A 19312-nucleotide genomic window follows, 5' to 3' on the forward strand; every position below is an offset into this window, starting at 1 on the left:
TTCCTTTGTGGAAAACTCCTTGAAAGAGTTGTCTCCGATTCCCCTCCTTTCTTCTCTCTTGAACCTTCTACCCCATCACTCCACCGGAACAGCTCTTGTCAAGATCAATGGTAACTCTACACTGGTAAATTTAATAGTCTTCTCTTCTTTATAAATTCCATTCTGCCTTTGTTCAATGATTGTCATTATCATCCCTTGCACATGAGTAAATCCCTAGTGGGCTTTGAAGCTCTAATGTAAGTACCCTTGAGGAGTTATTGGACAATGTGTTACCACTTTAAAATCAAGCAAGTTCAGACATATACCCGGAAAAGACAAAAACTCTAATACAAAAAGACACATGCACCCCTATGTTCATAGCAACACTATTTACCATAGCCAAGACATGGAAGAGAGACCTAAATGTCCATCGAAAGATGAATGCATAAAGAAGATGTAATGGGGCTTCCCTGGTTGTGCAGTGGTTAAGAGTCCACCTGCCAATGCAGGGGACACGGGTTCGTGCCCTGGTATGGGAAGATCCCACATGCTGTGGAGTGGCTGGGCCGGTAAGCCATGGCTGCTGAGCCTGTGCGTCCGGAGCCTGTGCTCTGCAATGGGAGAGGCTGCAGCAGTGAGAGGCCCGCGAACCGAAAAAAAAAAAAATGATGTAATGGGTATAGATATAGATATAGATATAGATATAGATAGATATAGTGGAGTACTACTCAGCCATAAAAAAGAATGAAATAATGCCATATGCAGCAATGTGGATGGATCTAGAGATTATCATACTAAGTGAAGTCAGACAGAGAAAGACAAATATCATATGATATCACTTATATGTGGAGTCTAAAAAATGATACAAATGAACTTATTTACAAACAGAAATAGACTCACAGACATAGAAAACAAACTTATGGTTATCAAAGGGGAAAGGTAGGGGGAGGGATAAATTGGAAATTTGGGAGTAACAGATACACACTATTATATATAAAACAGATAAGCAACAAGTTCCTACTGTATAGCACTGGGAACTGTATTCAATATCTTTTAATAACCTACAATGGAAAATAATCTGAAACATATATATATACACACATATATATACAATTGAATATATATGTAACTGAATCACTTTGCTGTACACCTGAAACATTATAAATCAATTATATTTCATTAAAAAAATAAAATCGGGTCTTCCCTGGTGGCGCAGTGGTTGAGAGTCCGCCTGACGATGCAGGGGACGCGAGTTCGTGCCGCGGTCTGGGAAGATCCCACATGCCGCGGAGCGGCTGGGCCCGTGAGCCATGGCCGCTGAGCCTGCGCGTCCGGAGCCTGTGCTCCGCAACGGGAGAGGTCACAGCAGTGAGAGGTCCGCATACCGCAAAAAAAAAAAAAAAAAAAAAAAAAAAAAAAAAAAATCAAGCGAGTCCTACTTCTCAAAGAGATATCCTGTGATGTCACCGACCTGGACAAACCAATCAATGGTGCAGCAGTTCACAAGGGATGGAAACATCCGGCATCGGGACCGAAAGGCCTCCCCAACGGGGCTCATGCAGAGAACAATGTGCAGCTTCTGACGGACTCTGCTGATAAAGTATTGAAACACCTGACAAAAAGAAAGACATTTTCAATTTAGAATAAGGCTGAACCAACTATGAAAATAAGTGTTGGCTAATGCATCTGACTCTACCAATATCAAATTAAAAAAATGTTAGCATAGTGGATGTATGAATTGTTTTAACATCCCATTCCAACCCCTTTTTCTCATGCAGACTGGAAAGATTAAATGACGTTTTGCAGACGCTGTTGCAACTTGGGTTTAGCATGTGACGTAGGTCCTCTTCATCAGTGGATTTAAGGAGACCCCTTGAATAAAGTGGAGAGAGGTAGTCACACAAGGCTTTGCCTTGGGGTAGGAGACCATTGGGAGAAAGAGACAGGGTACAGGGCAACTATTTTTGCAGGTACAGAGCCTGGCAGAAATGGCATGGACCTGGGGTCACCATCTCTGGATGTGGCTCCTTACTTCAGCTGCTCCCAACGTGGTGGGGGACACATGACTTTGGAGCTGGCAGCTGAAGCAGTAGCACACTGATTGGTTAGAGGTCTCCTGGATCAGCAGAACGGTTGTGGCAGAGGCAGCAGTGTCCTTGACTGTTGACTTCTACAGTGTCATTTCATAATCGTTCCAAGGAATTCAGCCTGGAATCCCTTTCTTTAGCCTTCCCAATGGTTGTGTCCCTCGAATAAAGCCATTTCTGCTTACATTGGCTGTCTGTACCTATAAGTCCTGACCTAGCAGGGGAGGGAATTCTCATGAAAGGACACGGAAGAGAGGATATGAGAAAGACTGGCCCAAAAAGTTAGATAAGGTGCAGAAAGAAGAGAAAGGCCTGGGCTAGACAAATAGCTGCTTACAGAGTGTAGCACGGTGTTGGAGAAATGGATCTGGACAGCAGCTGTGTTGTGTGTGTGTGTGTGTCTGTGTGTGTGTGTGTGTGTGTGTGTGTGTGTTAGAGAGAGAGAGAGAGAGAGTTTGACAGAGAGGGAGAATGCATTTCATAATCTTGCCAATAGGAAAGGCAGTCAAAAGTACTGAACTCCTTAAGCAGGGCACTGGGTGTGTGTGAAATAAATTTGTGTTTAAGAAGGATAAGAGAAGCTTTCCAGTTTGGACAGATCTATGATCTCCATGCGGTAGTAGGGTTTCTGTTTTCTGCTTTCCATAACAGTTTCTGGAAACCTGATGAACCAATGCTTTAAATGTAGGAAATAAAATACATAGGATTACAAAGGAAACAAATTATATTGAAAAAATTCTATCCATGGACTGCTTAAGGGGATTTGTGGACCACTGGAAAAAGGCTAAGACAACTTTTTGTTTTCCAAAACCTTCTTACCATTCTGACATGTCCTACCTCATCTCTATTCCCCTCAGAAATTCCTGCTTCTTTCACTCTTGGTCTGGTGGCTGCTAAAACCTGCTCCAGTTCATCCTTTTCAAATAAATTCGGCACTTCACCTGAGTTCAGGATGTTATTTATATCTTCTAGAAACTCTTCTACTACAATCTGTAGAAGAAAGCAGAGTGGTCATTATACCTTATTCAACCATTTTACATTTACTGCCTGTATATTACAAAGCAAATATATGATCTAAAATTCACACTGAGTTAATTTTATCTTTAAGAGAAGATGACCCTGGGGGAGTGGCCAAGATGTTAAAGTAGAATGACCCTGAGCTTACCTCCTCCCACGGCACACCAAAATTACAACTATTTACAGATCAACTATCAATGAGAGTGACCTACTTAACACATAGAAATATAAACAGAGAATTAGGCAAAATGAGGCAACAGAGGAATATGTTCCAAATGAAGGAACAAGATAAAACCTCAGAAGAAGAACTAAGCAAAGTGGAGATAAGTAATCTACCTGATAAAGAGTTCAAGGTAATGACCGTAAAGATCCTCGTGAACTAGAGGGAAGACTGGATGAACACAGTAAGAAGTCTAACAAAGAGAAGATATAAAGAAGAACCAAACAGAGCTTGTTTTTAAAATTTCTATGAAAATAAAAAGATCCTGAATAGCCAAACTCATCTTGAGAAAGAGGAACAAAGCTGGAGGTATCATGCTCCCTGAGGTCAAACTATACTAGAAAGCTACAGTATTCAAATAGTATGGTATTGGAACAAAAACAGACTCATAGATCAATGGAACAGAATAGAGAGCCCAGAAATAAAACACACACTTCTATGGGCAATTAATCTACACAAAGGAGGTAAGAATATACAATGGGGAAAAGACAGTCTCTTCAATAAATGGTGCTGGGAAAACTAGACAGCTACATCCATAAGGAATTGGACTACATTCTCATACCATATACAATATATACTTTCTGTCCATTTCTCTTTCTCTTCTTCTGAAATTCCCACAATGTGGATATTGTTTGTTTTGATTGTGTCCCATCAGTTCCATAGGTTTTCTTCACTCTTTTTCTTTCTTTTTATGCTTCTGACTGGATAATTTTAAATGTCCTGTCTTCTAGGTCACTGATTCTTTCTTCCACATGGTTGAATCCTTTTGAAGCTCTCTATTGAATTCCTCAGTTCAGTCATTGTATTTTTCAGCTCTAAGATTTCTGTTTGGTTTTTTAAAAAAATTGTTTCTATTTCTCTGTTGAACTTCTCATTTGTTTATGCATTGTTTTCCTAATTTCATTTAGTTGTCCATCTGTGTGTTTTTGTAGTTCACTAAATTTTTTAAGAGGATTAATTTGAATCTTTGTCTGACAATTCACAGATCTTCCCTTCTTTAGGGTCAGTTATTGGGGCTTTATTAGTTTCCTTTGGTGGTAACATGTTTACCCGATTATTCATGATCCTTGATTCCTTACATTGTCATCTGCACATTTGAGTAAGTGATCTTCTCTTCCAGACTTTACTGGTTCACTTTGGCAGAGATTGTTCTTCACCAGTCAGCTCAGTTTGGGTTTCTGGACATATCAACTGGTAATATCTTTGAGCAGGTGGGACTTGCTATCAATGTCTATTTTAGGGTAGGGATAATGCCTGAGCTCTGAGGTCATGGGTGATGCAACTGGCTGAGAACAGTTGGACAGGACTTCTGACTTGGTTTTAAATGAGCAAGGCTATAGGATGAGCTCTGTGATTGCCTGGGTTCTCTTATCATGTTTCCTAGACTGTTGGGGCTGGGTACTATACTTAGCGGTAGGTGGGGCTATGAATTAGCTTCCCTGCCCTGGCAGAGTGGGAGAATGGGTTCCAAGCCCAAAAAGGCTTTTTGTGGTCTGGTGGGGTGGGGCGTGGCAGGGAGGTACACTCACCATTGGGCACTGTTATGAATTAGCTCCCTTGCTGAGGTGGAGAAGGAGAGCTGGTTCCAAATATCTTCCTAGGTGTTTCTGGTCAAGCTTTCTGCTTGGAGGGGCTGGGAACTAAGCAGTAGATGGGACTGTGAATTAGCTGCCTTGCCTGGGAGGAGCAGGAAACTGGCTTCAAGTCTGGAAAGGCTCTTTGTTTGTGGTCTGGACTCAAGCTGATCTTCACCCCAAGTTCCATGGCTGGGCAGTGTCACTCCACTGGCTTTGCCCTGTGGGCCATCTACTCTGTCTGCCATACTCTCCTCTTGAGCGTTGCTGGGCTACACAGCTTTCCAGGTGTTCTGGCCAGGCTTTCTGGCTGGGTGGAGCCAGGAGCTACACTCAGCAGTGAGCAGGGTATGACTGGGTGGGTGGGGGGACCGGACCAGGCTCCAGGGCTGGCAAGGCTCTTCGTTTGAGGACCTCGAATCAGGCAGACCTGCACCCAGCTGAGTTCCCTGATCAGACTGGCTCTGCGGATGAGCAAAGCTGCTGGCTTGGACCACTCTTGGGCGCTTGGGTAAGAACTTGTTTTGTCATGATCTGAGTGCTGGTTGTTACATCCTTACGCCTTCTCCGTCACAATCAGATTCCCAGAGGTCAAGTGCTGCAGATTCCTCCACCATCCCTGTGATTGGAAACTGGAGTGAAACTCCCAAGACGCTACCCAGAACACTGCGGGAGCTGGATGTCCACCCTGGGCTCTTTCTTCCCACTGGAGAGACCCCAGGCTCAGAGGAGACCTCTTGATGTGGTGCTGTGCTGGCCTGGGAGGAGGGCAACGTGGTCAGTGTGTCGCTGCTCCTCTTACTCTTCTAACGTGGACTTTCTTGGTCTCTGTGGTGCAGGGGTGTGCTTCAGCCTCACCCTCCAGGTTCTAGGATTTTCTCCGTGTCTCATCCGTGAATAACTGTTAGGTGTCCCTGTGAGGGGGAGCAAAGTCGGGACTGACCTATGTCACCATCTTGGCGATGTCACTTGCTGTCACTTTGTTCTTGCACTATTTTCCTGGTGTCACGAAATTGTGTATGTGTTCTCTTGTAGCTCTCTGAGCATCTTTAGAACAATTATTCCGAATTCTTTGTGGGGCAATTTGTGGATCTCCCTTTCTTGGGGCCGGTTATTGGAGGTTTACTGTGGAGTCACGGTTCCCTGATTCTTCACAATCCCTGTAGACTTACATAGATGTCTGCCCATTTGAAGATGCAGTCACCTCTTCCAGACTTTATGGGCTGACTTCGGTAAGGGAGACTTTCAGCAGTGGGTGGGGGCACGCTGGGGCACTAGACGCCAGGTCTAGTGGGGCAGGGCACCGAATACGGGGGCATGTGGTATGGGGAGGTTATGTGACTTCGGCTCAGGACACAGTGGCCACACACTCAGCTGTGGGTCTTTTCTCATTCGTAAAAAATATTTACATACTCAGATATAAGGTCACTGCTTGTCACAGATGTTGAAAACAATTTTCCCACCTTATTCGTACTTAGTCATTTTATAGTGTTTTCAAAATTAAAATGAATTTTAAAGTATTTATGCACCAGATTTATCACTTTTTAATTCCTTGGCTGATTTCTATAAATGTTTATTTTCCCTAACATTAAAAGTGTAATCACTGTAGACAATCCTCTATTATGGAATAAATTCAGGATCAGTTAAATTTGTTGTAGACATAGATGTAATCTTATTTTAATTTTAAATTTAATTTAACCAAAACATATCCATCATTTTTTCCTTTTCTTGAGTGAAGCATGTTTCCCTAATTGATTTCACTTAGGGAATTACTTTCTTATATTTATTTCTACAGGAATAGTTTATTACCTCTGTTTTCTATGCCCTTTCCCTCCAAGAAAAGTTAAGTCCTTTCTCGCCCTCTTAACCTCTGATCACATTTACTTACTTAGAATTTAAAGGGGGAAGCAATAGTTGGTAAAAGAAGTAAAAGTGTATCGTTAAAGTCTTTCATAAGGCCCAAGAACTCTGTTATTAGAGGGAATGATTCCCTGAACTACATCCTAAAAACTATTTGAAGCTCACACACGTGATTGTAACACTTGTCCTTTTCCTGTTCTTGCTCTTTGGCTATTTAGATACGTACCTGGGTGTCCGTGAAGAGGAAAACCATATTCCTGTCTTCTACACCAGCCAGTTTGTACAGCTTCCTCAGGTCTTCATGAAAACAGTCATAATTATACCCCCGGCTCAATTCAATCTGCAAACATTTGTAACCACATATGTGAGCTGCAAGTCTTGTAAGAGACTGCTTTCCTGTGCCTCCCACTCCAACCAGCAGGGCGTTGCCTCTTTCCTGACGAATCATGCGGGCGATCCTGCAGGAGACAAAGCAGACAAAGGTTTATTTCAAGTGTACAGACAAGGCTTCTGCTCAGAGGGCCTGCCCCAGTGTGGAAGGTTGGTGGCCTCTGGAGGGTCATCCCCCAGCCAAAGGCCACAGGGAAGAGCAGGGTATGTCTGACGTTCATGGTTGGGAGAAAAGCACCACTGGTTTCCTTATATCCATCTCTCCCCCATTTCCTATAGGCTGTTGGCCTTGGTCACGCAAATACAGTAAGGTAAAAATCTCCTCTCCCTTCTTCAAAGCGTGAAGGATTTTGTTAAGGAGCCTGGCTGCTCTAGGCCACTACTTATATTAACCATTATATGGGCAAGCAGGTCTCTATTTCTAAGGATGAGCAAGAGAAAAATCACTGAATGTAGGAGAGGAGACTGCAGCTCAGAAAACATCAACAGGAATAACCTGAAATGGATTTACTATATCAACAAAATTTTAGAAAATTTCTGATTCATGTTAACAATAAGAATTTATAAAAAATTGCAATCATGATACTAGAGTGAGCACTCAGAAAGGGGAAAAAAATCCAAGTGTAGGAAAAATTGATTGTTGATGGAAAGTCTGACTACCAAATTGCAAACCTCAGTGGAAGATGGGCCTCACGAATAGGATACTGTGGAAAATTGAATAGGTGAAGTAGAAGGCAAACACAAGGAAGTTAGCCAGGCCTCAGAGAAAAAAAGATAATGATATTAAAAATGACAAGAGAGAAAATGGAAGGTAAACAGGAGAAACAAATTGAATCCCAGAGGCCACACAATAGGAACTGTAGGAGAAATAAGAGGGGAGAGAGCTGAAATAACAGAAGAAACCCCTAGAGCTGAGCCCCTAGATCTGAGCAAGTCACTCAGTGTCAGGAAAGAAAGTCAAAGAAGACAAGCAAAACACTAAATGTTTTCTAGGAGATCTATAAATATAAAATAAACTATGTGTGTGTGTGTAGGTGAATGTATGCCTGCATGCATATGTGAATCAAAGTATGAAAGAGAAATCTATATTTTAGACATAATTGAAAATTTGTGAGCATCTGAAAAATAGATATAATAGATTACTCCCAAAGGGACAAATAATTTTAGGCTGGCCTCAGGCATCTCTTTTACAAGATGACATTCCACAATGGTTAAGAGGGAAAGCTATCAAGTTATTTCTCAGAGAGTAAACCACCTGCAAATCCTTCCTAAAAGAGTCCTTGGAGGTATACAGAGAAGTATGAATAAAATTCAGAAACTCAAGAAAAAGGGGGAAGGGATGTCAGTATAAAAGTGAGCAGTTTGTATGAGAGTCAAGTTCATATACTGTTGTTAAGATAAAAAGGTAATGGTAGGGCTTCCCTGGTGGCGCAGTGGTTAAGAATCTGCCTGCCAATGCAGGGGACACGGGTTTGAGACCTGGTCTGGGAAGATCCCACATGCTGCAGAGCAATGAAGCCTGTGCGCCACAGCTACTGACCCTGCACTCTGGAGCCCGCGAGCCACAACTACTGAAGCCCGCGTGGCTGGAGCCCGTGCTCGGCAGTGGGAGAGGCCACCGCAGTGAGAAGCCTGCACACTGCAACAAAGAGTGGCTCCACTCACCACAACTAGAGAAAGCCCACCTGAAGCAACGAAGACACAATGCAGCCAAAAATAAATAAATTTATATATAAAAAAAGGTAATGGTAATGTCAATAAACTCACATTAAAAAGAAGATGCAAATGTAAAAAAATTCTTTTTAAAAAATTATCACCGAAAATCTCAGATTGGGTCATCAGAAACTAAGAAATCATGGGAGAAATGTAAAAGCAGGTTTAATTTCTCTCTCTCAATCTCTCTCTCTCTTTTTTTTAATAGGAAGGTATCTGTCATCTACTCTATTTTTAATTCATGATGCTGATAATTGGAAAAAACAAAGTTCAAATATTTGAAAAGGATAATGGTTTTATTACTTTTTTAATTAAGAAAGAAAAACATGATCATTGTAACTGATGGGAAAAAAACACTGCTAACACTTTACCACTTGTAAGCTCTATCATGAGGGCCTGGATGCTGTCCTGCTCTCTATGGGAACAGTGTGTAGCACACGGTAGGTGCTTCATAAATAAATTTATGTCTGTTGACTTGTATGTGTGTGTTTACAAAAATGGAATTAATCTCTACACCACATTTTGTTTTGTGACTGTTTTGCTAAATAATGCTTTATGGACATTCTCATGCTAGTGAATACAGCAATAGATATATCATAATTTATTTAATCGGTTCCCTACTGATGGATATTTAGTTCTTTTCATGGTTTTGTTATCATATTGACAATATTAAAAAACAAACCTTAATGCTAGCTGCAAATAGAATCCTTTCAGATCATGAGAGAGAGAGAAAAGCCATGAAACAAAAAAGAGGTTGCATTAAAATAAGTTAGAAAATAAGTTAGGATGGCATAAATGTGGTTGTTAAAGCCATGCTTTAAAATAATATTTAATTATATAGGCTTGTGGAGGTAAATGAAATGTGTTAAAGGCATAATGTCTAACTCTATGTGCCATAATTGAATTTTGTAAAAAAATTATATATGCTTATAAATATATTTGAAAGCACCATACAATTTTAAGTGACTGTCTCTAGGTGAGGAGGTGGAATTATGAACAATGTTTTTGTAAATTTTCCGCAATAAGTGTATTTAGTATATAATCAGAAAAAGTAATCACTATTTTTTTTTAAAGAAAACAAAGTAGATCTATTTCTTCCTTGTAGGAAATATAAAGATGTCTTCCTTATGTAGTAGTTCTATCATTAAAAAGATCTTGGTAATAGGCATTTTTATAAGTAAAATTACGTTTATGAAAAAAGGAAATAAACATGTGATTTCTCATTCTAACTACCTCTGAAATTCAGTACACTATCACCAAATCACCTATATTGAAGTAATCAACTTCTAAAGACCTTAAAAACTGTGAATTAGACGACAGTGGTTAAATAGTTCTTATGTGCCATCAGCTTTGGTGGCAGGGCATAGGAGCTGTGTAGTATGAGCTTAGAATGGGGAGCCTACAAGGACTGATTGGAAAATGCTCCTCTGGGACAAAGCACAGACTCCTAGGTCATTATTCAGTATCTTCTGAAATAGTATTAAACTTTCAGATTGGTCTTCTACAGCTTCACACTCTCTCCTGCCCTTACGGTGAGTGTGCTGTTTCACTGCCCAGAAAGTCTTGATAACACTGCTTTGTCTAGAACAGGAGTGAGCAAAAGATGGCCTATGGACCAAAACTTAACCCAAAGATAGGTTTTTCAAAAAAATTAAAAAAAATTTTTTATGGCCTATGAGCTAAGAGTGGTGTTTAGATTTTTAAATGGTTGACAAAAAATCAAAAGAGTAATATTTTATGATATGTGACATTATCACATGACATTCCAACATGAGTGTCCATAAATGAAGTTTTATTGGAGCACAGCTGTGCTCATTTATTCACTGAGTGGCGGTGGTTGCTTTTGTGTTACAATGGCAGAGTTGAGTAGTTGTGACGGGGTCTGTGGCAGAGCCTAAAATATTTACCATCTGGCCCTTTATGAAAGAAGGTTGTAGCTCCTTTCCCTAGGACCTGCCAACTAAAAACTCACTTGCCACCTGGTTCTACAAGAATGAAGTCACTAACCACTGCAGTCTCTGACCTTCAGCACACCCTGAAAGGAGTTCAGGGTGGAGATGAGGAATGAGGAACTCTGTGCTCTGGGAAAAACTGGCAGAACAGATCTTCAGATATCTATTTTCAGGAGATTTTATGAACTCAATTTCTTGCATCTTCTCATATCTAGAAAAGCACTAAAATCGTTAATGGAGACATCTGTTCCTTGTGACTAGCAGCAACCTTCTGCCAAAATGTGTGCTTGACTGCACGTACCCCCTTCACCAAAATCACCTCGCCCCTACCTCTCTGGAGCAGTTCCTCGTAGCTACCTGAGAGGCTGTTTTCTGGGCTATAGTCCTCATTTTCCCCCAAATAAAACTTAACTCATAACCCTTACATTGGGCATTTTTTTCTTTTTTTTCATTTGACAGATCCTTTGCTAACTCCTCCCCTAAAACAACTAAGACCCACAGGTACTATTGCCACTGCTATATCTCTATCACAATGCACATCTAACAGACGACACTTCAGATCATTTGCTTATACCTCCTCAGCTACCTCTGAGAGTATAAAATTGAGGGCTGAATGGATATGTAATAATGTTTTGTTATTTCTTCCCATAATGCACAAGGGCTCTATAGTGGATGAAAATATTGAATATCATAAATATCTTGCACTTTATATGTTACTCTTCCCTTGTTTCATTTACATTATAGTAATTTGTTTTTTCCATCTGAGATTATTTGAAACAAATTACTTGTCCTTTCTGCTTCCCAGTGTTATCTTTTCTGTCAACTTACATATCAATGGATAAAAAACTCCCTCCATTGAGAATCCTCCAAAGTTACATTTTCTCTGCTGTAGTAGGCAAGAGATGGCTCTCCTAATTAGTAACTTTATTTTAACAGAGAGATCCATTTGACCATCCTTGCAGTATGGTGACAACTTTGGGGGTATGTAATAGGTAAACAGCTTGGTGCAAACTGCTCTTCGAAAGCACAGGCTCTGAAGTAAATTTTAATTTTTTCTGAGTTGGGAAGGCTTTTATTCAGTTATCCTATGCAACAAAAACAAAACAAGAACCTAGAATGTTAACAAATGGAAATGTAGTATCAGCTATATTGCTGAATATTTAGTGATTTTCCCAAAACTCTTGTTCATAATGGAAGTCCTTTCCAATTGCTAATCAGCAGTAGGTGTTTGAGAGCTCTTACTTACGACAAGTAGAAATTCCTCTCTAGAAAAAAAGAGAACACGTCTACATAGTTACTTACATGGTGGTCCTTTTTGCAGGAAAACTAAATCTCCCCCATTTTACAAATGGTTTTTAATTTCCTTCTGTAATATTTTAAGCAAACCTTGAGTAGCCTGGTGATTCCCTTTCACAAAAGAAAGAGAGAGTATAAATATAATTAAGCCGACTTTGCCTATCATCTGGTCTATTCTTCAGGAAGTTTCTCAGACCAGAGTTCTGCCATTCTTTTCTTTTCTTTTTTCTTTCAGGCTTAGGGCTTGCTTGAGCTATGGGAATAAAACTTGTTAGGAGTTAGTGTGTGGGTATATTGGCAGGGGGACAGATGGGAAGCAAGTGGTATCCTGACAACCCAATGACAAACTATTTTGTGTTACAGCACTTGAGCTGTGATGAACATAAATCCTTGAATTAGAGTTAATTAAATAGCAGAAGTATAGGAAGGGCAAAAGACTTGGTTTGCTTATGGTTATGGAAAAAAATCCTGGAGATCTGTCAGTCTTAACAAGGTCCAACACTAAAATACAGTTGACAAGAGAAACAAACAAAGCAATTAAAATCTTGCCATGGTAGTAGACCATGGGAAATCCTGTCCTCACACACATTTTGCACTGCTTATTCCACAGAATACTATATCAAATCTGGGTATCACATTTTAAGTGAAACATCGAAAAGTTATAAAGGGCTCAGTATGTTGAAAACTGGAAATAACTGCTAATAGGCAATAGTGAAACATCTGGGATAATTATACCCGGAGAAGGTAAAGCTAAGAAGAACTTGGTCATGATTTTCAAATATTTGGAGGGCTGTTAGGAAAAAGAGTGGATCCATTTTTGGTGGAGGCATCTACAGTGAAGTTAGAATCAAAGCATTGGATATGATCCCCAGCCTGCCACTCACCAGCTAGAGGGCTTCGGACAATTCACTTAATCTCTCTGTGGCACACGGTATTGTCCAAAAATGCCTGCAATAATGTTTCTGGTCCTACTTGCTCTTTGACCCTATGAAGTGATAGAGTCTCTGATCCTGTCTTGTGAACCTGGGTAGCCCTGTATGATGCTTCTAATGACAGAGTATGGTAGAAGTGATGCTGAGTGACTTCCAAGGCTATGTTGTGAAAGGCCATTTGCCTCCTGCCTGGCTCTCTCTTGGGGCACGAGCCTTTGGAGCCCTGAATCACTGTGTAAGAAGCCCCTGCACTCTGATGCTGCCTTGCTGGAGAGACAGTGGAGTCCACAGGGAGGCAGAGATGGGCCAGGTGTTCTAGGTGCTGTCTGACTGCAACTGCATGAGAGACTCCAGGAGAGAATGGCTGGGAGCCATGAGAAATAATGAAAAAACAAAGCTACTAAGTATTACAGTGGATTATTATGTAGCAACAGACCACTGGAACATTCTCTGAGCCTTATATTTAGAAAGATCATGATATTGAGCCATACAGAGGTGTTATCAGAGTTAAATGAGATACTCCATATCACGGTTTATATTCACACTCAGTGCCATTATTATTATTATTACCACTCCAAAGGATGGAATGAGTATCAGAAGTCACAGCGAGTAGATTTTGACTTACTCTTGAAGGGTCATTTCAACACTTAAAAAATTTTTTTATTGAAGTATAGTTGATTTACAATGCTGTGCTAATTTCTTCTGTACAGTAAAGTGACTCAGTTATACATACATACATATATACATATATATATATATATATATATATATATATTCTTTTCCATTATGGTTTGTCACAGGATATTGAATATAGCTCCTTGTGCTATACAGTAGCACCTTATCATTTCAACACTTTTAACACATATTTACAATTTAAGAATTGTTCAACACGACATGAGCCACTGTAAAAAGTTGTATATGCCCCAAGGACTACAGATATTCAGGCTGGATAACTAGGTGTTGGGGATGACCCTTAAAGGATACTTGCAGTGGGTATGAGTCAGACTCAAAAGCAGTTAGAATGTATGATCCTTGCATTCAACTTGTTTTGCTATCAACAAAGCAAAACCCCCTATTTCTTTAGTCATGCATGTTAATCAGCCTGGTTATACTGTACATATCTGTAAACAACTTTAGGCCTTTTTTTTGGAATGAGATAGGACATTTTAGAAAACCAAAACTATCTATTAATATTTAGCAAAGATAATGACCTCTGAGATTCCATAAAATGTTCATGTCATATATATTTTAAATATATCAAAAATACCTTTTAAGTTACAGCAAGATTTGCTAATAGACCTTTGTCCATCTAGCAATCTATTTAAAGAGTGTTTTACAACTTAATCCTTACCTTTTAATATAAATGAAATTAGATCAATGCATTATTAGGCACGTTATGGCACTATACCTTGAAACATGCTCTATAGCATCCTGGAAGAACACCAGCTTTACTTCTTTGGGATTTGTAAGGTTATAATCATCAAGATAGTCCTGTAGAACACTTGCGATTTTCTCCATATCAGGCATGTCATCATAAATCCGGTCAGTCTTATCTGCTCCAAACTAGATGATTTATTGGAGAAGAACCAAGTTGGATCAATTCTGATATATAAATGTATATAATATACATAACCTTAGGAGGGAACATTCTTTTATCTATATTTTTATTTAATCATTTGCTTATATATGCTAGCAGGGTTTTAAAACCAAGGAAATCAGTTTAAAGAAACTCAGACGTTCATGGCTAACTGAAAAATTCATTTAATTCAACCTCTTCAAGTGGTACATTGGAATTTCAATGATCTTCGCAATAAAACTCACACAGAAGCTCAGAAATGATTTGAAATTTTTTCTCACTTTAACTTACTCTGGTTTCATACTTTTGCTCTTAAGCTGTTGACATCAGAAAAGCAAAATTGTTTAAAATTATGTATGGCAGATTGTGTTATAAAAAGTCATGCCAGAACTATACATAGTTTTTACACAGCAGTCATTTAATTAAATAAATCATTGAGCATGATATTTGGTGTAAACTATAGGCAACTGAGTGTCCGTTTGGACCTATTGATAATTTCTTGTCTTTGCCGTAGCAACTGCCCTAGGGACATTTTCTTTTGGAACCGTTGACTAAAACACATATAGGCAATGGAAGAAGAGTCCAACTACTCTTTTTGCTTTGCTTCATTTCCCCATTTGATAATAATATCGTTAGAAACACACAGGAAATATAATCACCACCTGAAAATAAACTTCGGATTTTGATTTTAAGAATACATTTAAATAGACATATTTCGCAGCAAGATCTTTTTTTGACCCACCTCCTAGAATATTGAAATAAAAACAAAAATAAATAAATGGGACCTAATTAGACTTAAAAGGTTTTGCACAGCAAGGGAAACCATAAACAAGACCAAAAGACAACCCTCAGAATGGGAGAAAATATTTGCAAACAAAGCAACTGACAAAGGATTAACCTCCCAAATATACAAGCAGCTCATGCAGCACAATAACAAAAAAACAAACAACCCAATCCAAAAATGGGCAGAAGACCTAAATAGACATTTCTTCAAAGAAGACATACAGATGGCCAACAAACACATGAAAACACATGAAAAGCTGCTCAACCTCACTCATTATTAGAGAAAGGCAAATCAAAACTACAATGAGGTATCACCTCACACCAGTTAGAATGGGCATCATCAGAAAATCTACAAACAATAAATGCCAGAGAGGGTGTGGAGAAAAGGGGAACCTCTTGCACTGTTGCTGGGAATGTAAATTGATACAGCCACTATGGAGAACAGTATGGAGGTTCCTTAAAAAACTAAAAATAGAATTACCATATGATCCAGCAATCCCACTACTGGGCATATACCCTGAGAAAACCATAATTAAACAAGAGTCATGTACCACAATTTTCATTGCAGCACTATTTACAATAGCCAGGACATGGAAGCAACCTAAATGTCCATTTACAGATGAATGGATAAAAAAGATGTGGTACATATATGCAATGGAGTATTACTCAGCTATTAAAAGGAACAAAATTGGGTCATTTGTAGAGATGTGGATGGACCTAGAGACTGTCATACAGAGTGAAGTAAGTCAGAAAGAAAAACAAATATCATATATTAATGCATATATGTGGGATCTAGAAAAATGGTATAGAAGATCTTATTTGCAAAGCAGAAATAGAGACACAGACATAGAGAACAAATGTATGGATACTAAGAGGGAAAAGGGGGGCAGGTGGGGGGAATTGGGAGATTGGGATTGACACATATACACTATTGATACTATGTATAAAATAGACAACTAATGAGAACGTACTGTATAGCACAGGGAACTTTACTTAATGCACTGTGGTGACCTAAATGGGAAGGAAATCCAAAAAAGAGGGAATATATGTATATATATAGCTGATTCATTTTGCTTTACAGTAAAAACTAACACAACATTGTAAAGCAACTATACTCCAATAAAAATTAATTTAAAAAATAGATATATTTCATACAAATAAATTGTTTAGTATTTTTTTTAGTTGTCAGGGGTTATCAGGGTGGTGAGGTATTGCATATGTGTATGATATAAAGATGAGTCCATTCATTTGTTTAAACAGCATTGATTGAGAGCCTGCTATATACTTAGCTCTGTGCAGGAAACTAGGGATTTAGGGTGAACAAAACAAACATGGCCCTTGCCCTCTCAGGGACAGTAGGAATGTTGTACCCAAACAAGAGTCAACTTGGTAAAACAAGACAGCTATCTGTCAACATAGGTAGGGTGGTTAGACGGAAGTCTTCTAACATAGAATAATGTTACTCATCTAGAATAAGTCTATTCTAGGTAGGTCTAGAGGGTAAAATTAGGGCCTATGTGTAGATGTTGTTGGGGGGACAGACTTAAGGAACTTAGTACAAGGAAAATTTTGGTACTAATTAGAGCTACCCTGAAATGAAGAAGGCAGAACTGCTAACTAATTAGCTTCCCATAACTGGAAACCTCTGAGCAGAGGCTGAAGAACTACACAGGATTCTAGGAAAGGAATTGGAGTCCTGAGTTAAGAGACTAAATCTCTTTGCTTCCTTCCAAATCGAATATCTGATGGGTTTCGGATTCAAACTATTATTAAAATGAATGTAACTAGATCAGAAGTCAGCAATCTTTTTCTCTCAAGGGACATATAGTAAATATTTTAGGCTTTGCAGGTCGTATAGCCTGTGTTGCTACTACTCCACTCTGCCTAGTCATTAGAAAGCAGTCATATACATAGTACAGTCAAATGGGCCGTGGCTGAGTCCCTATAGAACTTCATTTACAAAAATGGGCGGTGGGTGGATTTGGACTATGGACCATAGCTTGCTAACCCCTGGTCTAGATCTCTAATCTTCTCATGTGCAAAGCTCTTATAGAATATGAACTTGAAGTAGAAAATAGTAAATGTTTTATAGCCTTCAAATGTAGTCGTCAATACAACATACTTACCTTAACGAAATCTCCAAATATGATGGGCTTAGTCAAAAAATATTCCAGGCCTATTGCAATTCCAAAATGTTTGTCTATTCAAAAAACAAAATCAATTCTTAGTATAACAATAAGCTGGAATGCAGGATATTAATAATAAGATACACAGAATAATAACCCCTGTTACTTTATTTAGAAGCCTAATTGGTACACATGAAACTGAGGGAAAGCCATGTTAATGCCATACCACTTTAGTCTGGTTGATAATCCCCCAGATTTAAGATTAAGAATATTTACTATTAGTAAACATTTTATTAAATAACAGATATTGAATACATATTAATAAATAAGAAATACTTTAGAAATATCCTGGTTTCTTATCCAACAAAATGCTATTTTTTTTCCTACTTTCCCTCCTCTACTTAAAATGCTATACTGAATTAAGAATATTAACCCTTCCTGAATTTCAATGAAATGATTTTCATAATATTTCATATATTGTTATATATTTGGGTCATATATAAATATATGAAGAAAAAACCTTTTACTCATGAATGTTTACAATTCATTTTGCTCATTTTAGAAACCAAATTGTGTCTCCCTGGTAGTCTAATGGCTCAGATTAGAAACCAAATTGTTTTTCTACTAAAAAACAAAAAAACCTAGCTAAATAAAGATTGATATAAAGATTGATATTTACTGGCCATTTCTGTCAAAATAGCATGGAAATAGTGCTTATCTTCATTATTAATCAAACGGTCATGGAAGACTCTTTGACATTCATGGCAAAAAAGTCTAAATATCTGTATCTCTTCTCTTATTGTTCCTGGATCACATTGGAGGATACCTGTTTTTTAAGAAAAGGAGAAAAGAAGAAAAATTCTACAATTGTGGAATATCTAGTAGTTTAATTAAGGAGGAAATCCTTAAGTCCAACTTTATCCCCACACTACCAGAAATGGATGGTTCCCCAGTGGATATACACATATAATAATGGTGAGCTCATTTTTTGAAAGCAAAACTGGGGACACATTAGTGGTGAAAATGGGGAGGGTAGCAGAAGGGGGATATGGGGCCTAAAGAGAATTATTTTTTAAGTTGTGAGGTATTATAGCAGGGTCTTATGCTGTTAACGAATGATCTGATAGAAGAGGAAGCATTGACAATGCAGAAGAGAAGGGGGAATTATAAGAGCAAAATCCTTGAGTCGGCAGGAGGGGATGCGATTCAATACTGGGGTGGGGGGGACTATTGGCACATGTAAGGGGCAGGGACAGCTGAACCACTGCAGTGGGAGGGAAGGCAGATGCAGGATGTCTGGGAGATCTGGAAGAGGAGGCCCTTCTGGTTTGATTGCTTCTATTTTTTTTCAGTGAAAAAGAAGACAGGCCACCAGCTGGGAGTGAGAAATGGGAGGGTGGTTTGAGGAAAGCTGTGAAGTAGCCAGTCTGGGGTGGGGGTGGAGGGTGACTTGAACAGGGACATTGTAATGGGATTCCCAGGCAAGTCTCAGACACCCATGTACACACACTTCTACTGAGAGATCTGGGGGTGAATGGAAATGGAAGGAGGGTGCAGGGCAGAGAATGAAGGTTCCATACACTACCTTGCACACATTTGGATAAATCCCTCAAGTTAAAGACATAATGAGACTTGGCTGGTGTAGGCAGAAGATCCACACTCATCCTGTTATAGATCTCAACTGAGGCTTCCACAATTTTGGATGCAGTTTGTTTTACAGCTGGTGGGAAGTCATTTAGGAAGCCACTTAAGATGGCCTAGAATCAGAAATGTAATATGAGAGGGTTAGATTTATTTTTTAACCAAA

The 19312-nt window shown here is 39.1% G+C and overlaps 1 protein-coding gene across 1 annotated transcript in view; it reads right to left on the bottom strand.

Moving 5' to 3' along the window:
* The window catches only part of DNAH6 (dynein axonemal heavy chain 6), a 291954-nt gene that overhangs the window by 101667 nt on the left and 170975 nt on the right, over nt 1-19312 (bottom strand). The window contains exons 42-48 of the mRNA XM_067703886.1: nt 19091-19262; nt 18185-18331; nt 17506-17579; nt 14429-14583; nt 6964-7195; nt 2904-3056; nt 1451-1591 (exon numbers count right to left, since the gene is read on the bottom strand). Of these exons, the coding sequence (XP_067559987.1) occupies nt 1451-1591; nt 2904-3056; nt 6964-7195; nt 14429-14583; nt 17506-17579; nt 18185-18331; nt 19091-19262 (1074 nt within the window). The remainder of the gene's footprint in view (nt 1-1450; nt 1592-2903; nt 3057-6963; nt 7196-14428; nt 14584-17505; nt 17580-18184; nt 18332-19090; nt 19263-19312) is intronic.

The sequence above is a fragment of the Pseudorca crassidens genome, chromosome 14, assembly GCF_039906515.1.
Source record: "Pseudorca crassidens isolate mPseCra1 chromosome 14, mPseCra1.hap1, whole genome shotgun sequence".
In the NCBI taxonomy this organism is placed as follows: Eukaryota; Metazoa; Chordata; class Mammalia; order Artiodactyla; family Delphinidae; genus Pseudorca; species Pseudorca crassidens.